The 12,453-nt window shown below is 33.6% G+C and overlaps 1 protein-coding gene across 7 annotated transcripts in view; it reads left to right on the top strand.

The window, feature by feature from the left end:
- The window catches only part of SLC4A10 (solute carrier family 4 member 10), a 138,810-nt gene extending 126,357 nt beyond the window's left edge, over positions 1–12,453 (top strand). For 4 of the 7 annotated variants that reach the window (XM_088519472.1, XM_088519471.1, XM_088519469.1 and 1 more), the window contains exons 21-26: positions 735–908; positions 1,571–1,693; positions 4,640–4,707; positions 6,302–6,418; positions 11,004–11,184; positions 12,394–12,453. In XM_088519472.1, the coding sequence (XP_088375598.1) occupies positions 735–908; positions 1,571–1,693; positions 4,640–4,707; positions 6,302–6,418; positions 11,004–11,070 (549 nt within the window). In that variant the 3' untranslated portion in view covers positions 11,071–11,184; positions 12,394–12,453. Of the gene's footprint in view, positions 1–734; positions 909–1,570; positions 1,694–4,639; positions 4,708–6,301; positions 6,419–7,108; positions 7,142–10,079; positions 10,124–11,003; positions 11,186–12,393 lie in introns of those variants that run through there. The other 3 variants (XM_088519470.1, XM_088519476.1, XM_088519473.1) reach the window with 3 other exon arrangements.

The raw sequence follows: 12,453 nt of genomic DNA, 5'->3' as shown, positions 1-12,453 counted from the left end.
CACTAGGAGAAAATGGGGCAAGCTGCAGTAAAGAGTCTGGTGAAGTGAACTGGAGGAGATGGGGCTCAGTTCTTGGGAAATAAAGACTGAAGAGAGCTTTCAGAGATGTGTGTATTTTAAGCAAGCAGAGCTAGGTGGAAAACAAATTTCTGGTTGTGCTAGAAAGACAGTATAATATGCATCTGCCCAGTGGGATCAACTAGATTCCATTTGCTTTGGTTAGATTCAGATTTAATTTAAATTCAGGCTGTGCCTAACTTTTAGTGTTCTTAAATTGAAATATTGGCAAAATAGTATTTTAAAGTACTTATTTTCTTTGTGTACAACATGGTTTGCAGTTATGAGCAGGATGTGTCTTGGAATATGACTAATCCAATCTCTGAGCACAGCTATGATAGAAATATATAGGGAGACAAATGAGGATTAAAAGTGAAAGGAATTTGAGATGATGAATAACTGAATAGTTAGATTTATGTAAATAATACAGGGTCTCATTCTTATTCTGATAGTTCAACTCAAGGAATTGAGTCTTCTATACCACTGGGCTAGTATAACTTTCTGGATCTTCATTGTAAATGATGTAGTCTCTCCTGTGCACCTGAATTTCTACATAGGTTTTGTCTTTAGAAGGGCCTAATTGTTAACACAGTCAAAGGTAATCTGTGAATATAAGAACAGATGGTCCTACACTTCATTTTGATAATAAAATCTTTTTTTTAATATTTCTCTTTCAGCTTTTTGATAGGATAAAGTTATTCTGGATGCCGGCAAAGCATCAGCCAGATTTTATCTATCTGAGACATGTCCCTCTTAGAAAAGTACATCTCTTCACTGTAATTCAGCTGAGTTGTCTTGTACTCCTGTGGATTATAAAGGTTTCAAGAGCTGCCATTGTCTTTCCCATGATGGTATGATTTTTTAATTTTTTTTGTTTATCCTAAAAATCAATTTTCTTCTCACTTGTAGGTATTATTGAAGAAAAAAATCTAATGTGGACAGGTAATTACAATATTTTTAGACTGAAGATTCAAAGACAAATCTTCATATTGAATAAGTAAAGAAAAATTCTTCGTATAACCAGAAGTCTGTGTTTGGATTGTGCTCCATTTATATCTGTGGATAGTCCATTCATAAATTCTGTACTGTAGAGAAAATTCTTCTAGACTTTTTAAATCACTTTATGTTTTCATGTAAGGAGTTACATGAAAGGATCATTTTACAGAGAGAATATTTGCTCAGTAAGGAAGATTATTTATTGTCAGAGGAACTTTCCTGATAGCTCTGTGTCTTACAGAAATAAAAGAAAAATTTATTATTCTGCTTAAAGAATTTCTCTTTAATTTTTTCAGTAATTGAAATTTAAATATATCTTGTGTACTGACATCAATGATTGTTAAATGCTTCAAACCATGCTTTATTTGAACAACAAAGATCTAGCTATCTGCTGTCCAAATTTAAAGGATAAAATTCCAACTGTAAACTGTTATCACTTTTGGAAGTGTTCCTACACAGGCATATTTCTAATGGTTACTTGCTTAAATCCTAACTGCTTGAAAATATGTCTTTACAGGTCCTAGCTTTGGTGTTTGTCCGAAAACTCATGGACTTCTTTTTTACTAAACGGGAGCTCAGCTGGTTAGACGATTTGATGCCTGAGAGCAAGAAAAAGAAACTGGAAGATGCTGAAAAAGAGGTGGGTCATGGTTTCAATTTTTATTTGTAAGACAATATAAAATTTTCCCTCAGACATTTAGTGAAAATTTTATAACCAAGAAATATTCTGTGCAACACGTAGACTTATTAACTCTATCCAGACTTCAATATTTTCATATTTTTCCTATGTCATCTTAGGGTTACAAATCTAATATGGTATCTTTGATGTGGATGTCTAGTAGATGTGGATTCCTATGCTAACATAACATCTTTGTTTTTATGTTGTTTTTAAGCCCTTCTTCCAATTTTCAAAATTCCATTGCATATAGAACCCTGTGCTTTCTATGTCTGAGATGGATTGAAATTTTTCTCCCTAGTCACTGGTATTTATTTGCTTGATCAATTTCAACCATTAGGGCACATGAGCATTGTGATCCTAAGTCATTGGCCCATGCAAATGAGGGACAAGTCTTTATCGAGAAGCACTAACTGCTTCCTAGCAGTAGGAAGGATATGTCAGTGTCAGGATACATCCATGCTTCTGCTCCAGCATTTTTGAAAAGAGGATGGAGAGGCGGAGGACATGAAGGTGCAGACTACACCATATAGTGCTGGCAGGCTGTAGTTAATTCAGGCAGGAGTACTCTGAGGCCAAGCATATGACCGCTCACGTGTCCTGAAGACCTCTACAAAGCTCAAGACATAACGTTTTGGTGGTACAAGAGTACTTCAAGACGTAGGCAATGTGAATGGATAGAACAGCATTTTATCTTCAAGGATGCCAAGATGTACTCTAAGGACAATGAAATTGTGTGTAAGGATTCCTACTGGTAAGTCTATTTGCAGAAACAGGACATGAGCTAATAAGTTAAACACACAACTATGAAAACTAGATTTATATGCCTTTTTGGTTCTTTTGTGACCTTTGACAACTCGCTGTCTCACCTGTAATGCAGAGAACTACAACTTTACTTTCTTTTTATAGACATCTATCATACTTTAGTAGAATATGTTTTGGGGATAAGGTTCTACCTACGTGATAAAAATTATTATTTACTATGTAATATCTATGTGTAAAACTGAAAATAAAAGATGTGGCTCATTACGGTGTTCCTTGAACTAGAGCAAACCAGAGAGCTGTTTCATCACAAAGTTTGTTATCTAACCAGACTAACCAGAATTAATCAAGACGCTGCTCATGTAGAGCTGATTATATTCTTTCCCTGATATCCTTATGTTTTGGTTACATGTCACTTTCTTTCCCGTACTTGATAGCACGGCATCAGAAAACAAAACTGGGAAAATCTACTGGTGCTACTTTATTTCATTCACTGTCTATGCTGAGAGGTTATTTTTACATATTTTGGCATTTCTAAATATTTGGAGCTATTATTAAAATGTTTAACTGTCAAAAACTTAAGGAACTGTGAAGCCTGGAAAGGACAAAATTAACTAGTAATAAAACTTATGACATGTAGCCTAAAGAATTAGTTGGAGCGTTGCTATCACACAGCTTTTAAAAATAGAAATACTCTACCCACAAGAATATTCAGAAATGTAGTTGACAAGATCTGAAAGTTATTTGATTGGATTATAATTCCATCACTTAAATTGTTTTTACATTTTTAGGCCTTTTTTTTTTCCTAGGGCTTTGCATGTTTATAGTGGATATTATATACGTCTTCTCACAGATCTCCTTTGGAAACCACTTTGATGTTAATCAGCTAAGTCTCTTTGAGACGGACTGAACACTGGGAGGAAAAAAATGTTCTGACTTTTTAAATAGTTGTAGTAGTAAAACTCAGAAGAAGCCAATTTCCTGGTAGAAAGGACACGTTTGATTACTTTGGAGAATAGCTGGACTCTTCCAGCTAATACCAAATTATCAATACATGTGGTGCATGTTATGTTGTCTGTTAAGACCCTCTTTTGGGAAGAGCCAGTGTCACATTAGTTCACTCTTTTCATGAAGCATTAGGAAAAAAACTGTTAAAAGGCCAGCCAGTAAGGGAGTAAAACAGGTTGGTGCGTGAGTGCCGTTCTCATACACAGTCTAGTGCAGGAGTTGATGGCTACATTTGTGTGAAGGCACCTCAGCCTTCTGGCAGCTGCCTTGCTACATAATACAGGGTCTCTTATTCCCGTGATTCACTTGATTACAAGAAGAGCTGGATGACATTGTGTGAGTGTTGCCTGTTCCCACTGTTGTCTGTAATTTAGGTAAGAAGCTACTGTTACTTTCAAGATTTAAGTTTATATGTAACCTGGTGCTCTTGGGACAGGTGCTGTGGTTTTCCTGACCTAACAACCTGTGTGGCCTGGCGAGTGCTCCTTTGAACAGCATAGACCCTTGACCTTACATAGTCCAATTACCTCTCTTAGGGTTGTTTCAGATTAACATTCCTAAAAATGGAGAGAACTTATTTTTCCTGGTTGTTACAGGGTGAACCTGATGCTTGAAGGATTCTGCTTTGTTCTCCCTTACCTCAAGATAAAGATTTCATGAATTTGTATATTTTTGGTATATTTCTCTCCTAGTTCTTTTTACTCTCTGTTATGCATTGGATAAATTTTTCAGTGTTTAAGGGAAAACTAATTTTGCTGTCTTATTTCCTTGCAGAAACTTAAATCTATCTTCCTAATATTTGCATATTAACAGTGCAGTTGAATATATGTCTTCTCATGAATGGCATTTAAAATTCACCATACAAATCGCTCATGCTGTGTTACTAACTTTGCTCTTTCTTTATTGTTAGAAATGTGTTTCCAATACGGAGCACCAGAAATAACATTAGTGAAGAGTTATCTTTAAAATACAGCTTTTAAAAATGTCAAATATTTAAATCTAGAACACTTGAAAATGATCCTTATTTTAATAAATACTTAGTATTAAAGAAAAGAGAGAAAAGAATTAAAGAACATAAATTTCACTTTTCACAACATTGTATCATGTATCATTGCTCACATGTAAATTCCTTCCTTCTAGGAAGAGCAAAGTATGTTAGCAATGGAAGAGGAAGGGACTGTTCAGTTACCACTAGAAGGACATTACAGGTAAAATATACCTTTCCTCTTTTAGGTGAGTTGCAATTAAACAAATGAAATAATCATGCCACAATATTGATTCTTAATGCTCAGTGAATGTTGGGAGGATCTCTGTTGGTAGCAGAGTACAGATAGGTGAACTAAAACATACAGTGGAGTATTTCATGACCGCTTTCTAGTATTTCCACATGATCCTACAATCTTTAAGAATGGCAAATGCTAGTTAGAAATTTTCTGGAACAGGCCTGAAGTATGAGGCTGTTAATAGTGAACCTTAGCTTCTGATATGCACTATGCAAGGGAAGATGCACAGTAGGGCAGTCCTCACCTTGACTCTTACCACCAAGTCAACAGAGACCAAGAACATACCCTAGAAAAAGTAGGTCCTTGCAGCAGTACATTTTAAAACATTCTAATTAAGATGCTAGCTGTATGGTATAGTAAGTGAATTAAGAACAAGCCAGTACAGATAATAAATGGATGATACAAAGACATAAGAACCTGTGTTACAAGTACAATACACATATACTAGGTAAATGTACTATAGATACATGATGATAAGGCGTTGTTATCATTTACACAGTTTTCAGGAAGTTCTTAGTAAGGACTTGGAGTGTTTGCCGATAGGAATGCTCTAACTTGAGTTTACAGGAGCACAGTTTTTAAATAACCTTCTCTTACAATTTAACATAAAGTTACCCTAATGTATCCTAAAGCAAACAGGTACACTATTCTGTTTTCTATGCATTTGAAAAATATTGGCTTATGTCTTACTTTCAATGCATTGCATTTATGGTGTTCTTTGTTCTTTTGTACTTTTATTCTATTAATGATACCCTTTCCCTCCATTTTATATTAACAATATTTAGCTTAATTTAGCTGGTGTGTTTGCTGTGTAGCTCTAAGCGTCCTGAATAATACCTAACCTTTTCTGCTGAAGGGTCACAGGCCTACAGCTAAAAAGAGGAATCAAGCCAATAATTGACTAACTGATTCCCCAAAACATGGTGTAAACAAGTTTACTGAGTGTACAAACACATACTCAGAGCAGTCCAGATAAGGGCATAAACAGTGCCTGCAAAGGAGGTGCTTAAAGCTATTGATTTGTTTAATTGGGGCATTTAAAAGCATTTTTCATCACTTCAATCTTAGACTTTCTCGAGTTTTTTTTTTTTTTTTAACTGCTTTTAAAATAATTTCAAAAGCATCTGATGTTTGAGTGCATGAGTAGTTTGAGAGCTGTCAGGATTATGAAACCTTGGACAAATTATTTAACTTCACAGTTCCTCATTGTTTTTGTTTTTGTTTTTTCCCCCATCTATAAGTAAGTAAGTTGGAAATGACACCTGACATACTTTAATTGCTGTTACAAAGATTATTTTGTGGTTGGAGAGGAAAATAAAAAAAAGAGTGCTAAAATGTATTAGAAGAGTATTTAAATCCATTGTTCAGGATCCTTGAATTTTTAACATAATTTCTTGGACTTATGTTGCACTTGTCATTGTCAGTTTTCAACATAGTTAGTTATTAATTCTACAAAAGTTCTTGAAAACTGACAAAGGCAAATTGACCATTATTTTATTATGCATTTTCTTTTACCTAGAGATGACCCATCTGTGATAAACATTTCTGATGAAATGGCAAAAACTGCTGTGTGGAAGACCTTGCTGATATCCTCAGAGAATGCAAAAGATAAGGAGTCAAGCTTTCCTTCTAAAAGGTTTTAATTTTTTTTTGTTGTTATAGTATACTTTATGTATGCATATCAAGCAAAATACTAGAGTACTTTACTAGTAAGTAGATTTCTAGCACCTTGCAACTTGATTTCTTGAGAATTCCTGTTACTTACATCGAATCAAGTATTTTTGAGCTTGAAACACAAATTCACGCTGTATGTAAGAATAGCACAAATGTTTGCATGCTACTTAGAGACACTACAGTGGAAAATAAAGTTGAGCATGCTTAATGCTGTGTAATGAACCACCAGCCTACCCATGGACATTGTACAACGGTTGGTGTGTTTTGCTTGCTTGCCTGTTCTTTTTTCTTAAGAAAGAGGAATCATCGCTGCCCTGGAAATAACTACATATATACTCTTGATTGATTACTCTTGATGTGATCCACTAACATTTCATTTAAAAATATATATTTTTATTATTAATATAAGATTACTTCACTAGGAAATATGACTATCTATCTAGTTTACTTGCACTCAAGTTGAATACCCTTTATAATTTAGTCTAGATAAATGTGAAAGGAAGGCAGGATATTTTATCTGGGTTAGACAGTTATGGGAATAAGCAATAATAAATACATTGACAGTGGTATTAAGAGGGATTTTGCTCTCCATTATTTTTAAATTTAACAGTATTTTCCACTTAATTCTTTCATGTCACATTTTTATCATAAGCTCCCCTTCCTAATCACTCTAGAAGCTGATTCCCCAAAGGTAAGACCCTGTCCCTTCGACCTTTTCCTTGACTGTATCTTCCTATTCCAAGTGGTGTCATATAGGAACCCAAATTACTGTGTGTAACTTTTGGGGAGACAGAATGAAAAGTGATCTCAAACAGGAAGGTAAAAATGTCATCATCAAAGTCCTAATATGATAATTTGAAATAGATTGTATACAAAAATTAGAAATACCAGGCAAGTATATTTAAGGGCCAAACTGAATTTGTTCCTAGCATATTTCTGCAGTAGTTGTGCAGGTTTTTAAAATGTAAAAATGACATTCTGTCTATTTCTAAATCTAATGTTCAAAACAAGGTTGATGTTTGAAAGATCCAGTCGTTTTTTGGGGAAAAGATGCTATAAGGGAAAAAAAGAAATAGTCAAGAAAGATGTTTTTTCAATTTTGTCACCCCAAAATGGCATGTTGCCTTTCAATGTTGTTCTTTGCCTAAACAGCATAAACAAGACGAACAATTGATGACCGGAGAATCAGACTCTTAAAGTAGCTCTCCAATGTCATTTTAATGCTAATTTACTATCACTCAAAATAGCAGTGCGCTTCTGTCTTCCACCCTACCCATGGGCTGAAAAGGATCCAGTCGCAGAGGAGTTAGCTTGGTGCATGGGAGAGGGATGTACAGTAGATTTTTTTATAGATGGATATGGTGTCGAGGCTGGAAGGCCTTGAGAAGAAAATTATGACATTCACAGGCACGTGGTATGGAATAGCTGCAATTTTTCTCATAGATACTGCTTCTTACAAGGGATGAGATGGATCATGTATGTGCATACATGCATACACTCATGCATACAGATGTGGGTGTATATATTTACAGTATTTTTTTATCCTGAAAATTTCAAAGATACTTTGAACTAGAATCATCCATATAGACAATTAGTTGAGAAAACACCAGTAAAAGATAAGTTGCAGTAAAACACAAGCTTTTTTTCTAAAGAGTTCCTTCATTCAAAATCTATTTTGTTAAATGTATTCTAGTATCTTTGCTTATGAAAAAAAAAAAGGATTTAGGTCAAAAGTAACTAAGTTACTAAGTCTCGTTTTAGGGTTTTAGATGAAATGATGATTCTTAAAGAATCAATCTTAAATGCTACTTTTTATGAGCTCTAGGGTGTCTCATATTTCCAGACAGAAGCAGTGTCAAAGAATTTTAAATCCAGAGAGCTCACTTTCTGATTAGCACAACCATAGCAAGCATTAGTTTTAAGGCACACTAGAGACAGAACTGAAGAAATCACTGTTAAATTCCTAATTATTATTAATTACTATTATATTCCTTATTATGGTCCTAATTATTATTATAGTCCTAAATGCATGTGCTATTACATGAGGATATAATTTGGCCCTAAGTAAGTACTGAAAATAAATATATGGTTGTATTGGTGCCAGTAACAAGAAAAATTTGTGCAAATGATCAAGACCACCAGTATTACGTTATTCAACCTTGTTCTATATAAGTATCTTGCTGTAGGAGGAAAAAAAAAAATCTTATTATGAAATTAATTTTACTGATGCTTTCTGAAGATTAACTACAGAAGCATTTAGGACTTTTTCCTTCTATCAAGTCCTCCATTTTCATACACTAATATTGCCAAATATTATTATATAATAATATATTTAAACATTTTTATATTTAATGATATATATTGTACATTTAATATTTTTACACTTACATTTAATTTACATATTTCATTACATTTATATTATTAAATATGTATATAAGACTATACATATTCAATATTAAATAATAAAATTAGAAAAAAATATGATAATCTGCTTTGATTTCATATAATCCCTTTACATAATGCATAAGAAATTAAGAACCTAGGATGATTTCCAAAATACATGAATTCGGGAAGTTCTTTCTGCTACTTATATACTTCGTTGACTTAGCCAATGCAAGACAGCCCAATAATAAACTAGATCTCCAGTGTGAGATTTTAGGCAGAAAAGGGTTCAGTGGATAATATCCACAATAACCCTGTCCTGCCCCTGGCTCTGTGAATTAGCATAGTGTGTCATAATTCTTGTGCCGCAGATTCTGAAGAGTACTTAAGTTTCTAAAAAACAAAAAAAACAGTTGGCTGCTGCTGCCGCCTAAGCATAGAGGCACTTGTACTCTAAAATATCTTACACTTTCATTATTATACTGCTATGGAGTATAACCTATCTTGATGTGGATAATTTTGGATTTTTTTTTTTTTTTAAATATTTCTAAGACCTTTTACTTGCTTCCATGTGCCTAATTTAACTCTATGAATTCAGTTAGGACAGCCTACAGTTACAGCTCTATTGTTCTAAACTTAAAATCTTAGTGCAGGAAGACATGCCTTGTAGAAAATACAGTCTGCTTCTATTTTATATTTCTGGTGAATTTATGAAGGATGGAAAGGGCTTGTGCTGTTGACCAGCTGAGGGCTGCATCCCATATATTCCTTCTTAGAGTTTGTTCTGTAGGGAGCCAAGGCTCAAAATTACACAGCAAACTCATAGAACAGCTATGCTAAAAGTATGCAGAGTATGAAGCAACTTAACTGCCTTTTCAAAACATATGCAGTTTCTAAGCAGATAAAGCTGTTTAAAGCCACTCTCAAGAATGTGTTTGCACACCCTTTGTATGCAGAAAGTTTAACATACCAGTTCTATCACAGAAGGTGGCAGATTTGGCAGTTTAAGTGGCAGAATGTGGTATTCTTTAGCTATTTCCATTAACACCTCTGGAAGGTGCCATAGGTTTAGAAGCAAGCTTTGCCTGAAGTCTAGCCTTAAAGCTTTTTTTAAAAAAAATTTGAAAAAGTATATCACATGATTGTAAAATTTTGCATGAATTAATTATATTAAAATATTAAGACTTGATCTTGCTTTCTTTAAGCCTTGAGTAACTCAGCCTATTTCTCATTCATTCTAGTTAAGGAATTATTCCCATGAAACCTGGCAGGTTATGTACTTGATACAGGTTTGTTCTCCCAACATCTTTTTTAAGATACCCTTGTCGCTCTTTGCTGAAGGCTTGATTTGCCTGTGTTTTGGAAACCTCTTTGCATTTCAATAGTGTTATTAAGACTCATTGCAAAAAAAAAAAAAATTTTTTTTTAATTAAGCTGTAAATTAGTATCCTTATCACCAACAAAAATCTGCTTTCTGCATCCCGTGTAGGTAAATCAATGGTGTTTAATTGGGAAAAATAAAGCTGAATCCAAATTTGAACTGTTCTTCAGATTTCTTGGTGATACTGCCTAGATATATTTTATAAACTCTTTTAAAAAAATGTTGTTCCTGATATCATATATAAAAGGAGCAAGTCTATATTAAACTGATCTCTAAGTGGGGAATATTGTCATTCCCCCTTTCCTACCTTTTCCTGCTCTTCCCAGTAAAGCCTAAAAGACATTAGAAAATTGTAACTTGGCTTGCACTGCTCTGTCTCTTCAGACACATTTCTTGTAAATGGATATTGAGCAACAGAATAAATGTTAAAGCAAAGAAATATTTCCTATAACTTCTTGTTTGTGCCATGTAAGAAAATGCTGATATTGCCTGAAAAGTGTACCATTGCTATTATTTAATGACTTTACAGTTGTATTTTCAAATAAACATGGGTATCTGCTTGCATGCTGTCTGCCTGCACATCTCAAGTTTTCTACCTTCCTCGTCACTAAAATGCTGGCTGATGTCTTCTGCACCAATCAATACAGCAACTTTCACTTGTTTCCCAGTTTGTGCTATGTAGCATGAAAAACTAATTAAAATATCATTGCAGTGTTGGTTTTCAGGTAAATCATTAATATATCTCATAGTACTTCTCTAATTTTATTTTTCCTTCTTTTCCTAGTATTGAAATCAAAAGAGAGAAGAAAGCTGACTCAGGGAAAGGTGTTGACCGGGAGACTTGTCTATGACTCATTCTTCAATTAATTTTTTTATTTTACAAATGAATGAAAGGAGTGCCACAATCATTAAATATGACTGATTTGATGTTATAATCTTTTGTCTGTCAGCCCAAACTAGCACAGGTAATGTAGTGCAATATTTGTTTCATTTCATTTTGTCTAAATGTCTACATTGTCTAGTATCTGTACAGAAGTCTACAGTAGTCAATGCAAAAAAATATTTTCCTTGGTGGTGTTAGCTATTCATTACATAATTTCTTTCAAATTCAACTTACTTGTTAATAGGTTTTATTGTATTTTGCCACTTTTTTCTGTGTGAGAATCCTTAATAATCTTCATTCAATATGCACTTGAAATACTTGATTCGTTTTTCTTTCAAATCATGTAACTTAAGTAAATGTTTTTAAAAGACCAAAATTAACAAGTAAACGTTAAAAATATTTTTAAAGTGACAACTGATCTGACCCTATAAACACTAATGAGGGTAACCCTTTCCTTCTCAAGCTGTCCATTTGAAGTCATGGATTGCGATCACAGGGTCAGATTCTTTCTCTAATTGTGCAGTTTTTCTTGATTTAATACAGTATATTTAATATTCAAATTTTTATGTAACTGGAACATAGTCTATATATATAAAAATATATATATATATATATAAAAACACATTCTCTCACATTATTTGAAAAATACCACCACATCCTTTGATGTGAAACCTTGGTACAGTATTTGCTAAAATGCAATCTGTGATAATAGTATCTTACCTTGTATTGGATGAATGTTTCCATAGTAGGCCAAACTACTGCATTATGTCATTAATTAATCCAATATTTTATAGTAGGAATTTTGTAAATAGAAACAATATGCTACATGCAGTTATATTACCCGCCCAATGATTTTCCTCTCTCTTGCCTAGAAGACCACAACATAAATGGTGTATTTATATTGTCCTTTTTCTCTCTTACTCCACTAACAACTGCAAACCAGCTGTCTTTATTGTGTATAATACTTAAACAGCCAGCCTGTTGTTACTTTTCAGCTTTTTTCAATATTCCATCAAGTACATATTGTTTAAATGATTAAAAACAACATTGCAAAGATATGGCTTTAAAGTCATTACAAAAAAAGCATTTCCTAACAGATTTTATTATGGCATAATCCTTTAAGCTATTTTTTTTTTTTGACTGTCAGATGAGGTTGTCAGTTAATAGATATGGGAAGCAAAAGTTTTATGGATTATTTGAAATTCACCATTTTTTGATTTTTTTTTCAGACAAATTTTTAAATGATTAAGTGAAGGCTAACTCGTCATTATGTTTTTGCTCTGAATTCTAGGAATGAGAACCTGCAGTCTTGTGATCTCTATAAGCTCATTTACAGAGCGTTAACATTCCC

The sequence above is a fragment of the Tinamus guttatus genome, unplaced genomic scaffold, assembly GCF_059628265.1.
Source record: "Tinamus guttatus ecotype Peru unplaced genomic scaffold, ASM5962826v1 Tinamus_guttatus_pri_ptg000060l, whole genome shotgun sequence".
Taxonomy (NCBI): domain Eukaryota; kingdom Metazoa; phylum Chordata; class Aves; order Tinamiformes; family Tinamidae; genus Tinamus; species Tinamus guttatus.
The sequence above is the reverse complement of the archived record's forward strand: the minus strand, read 5'-3'. Positions and strand labels throughout refer to the sequence as shown.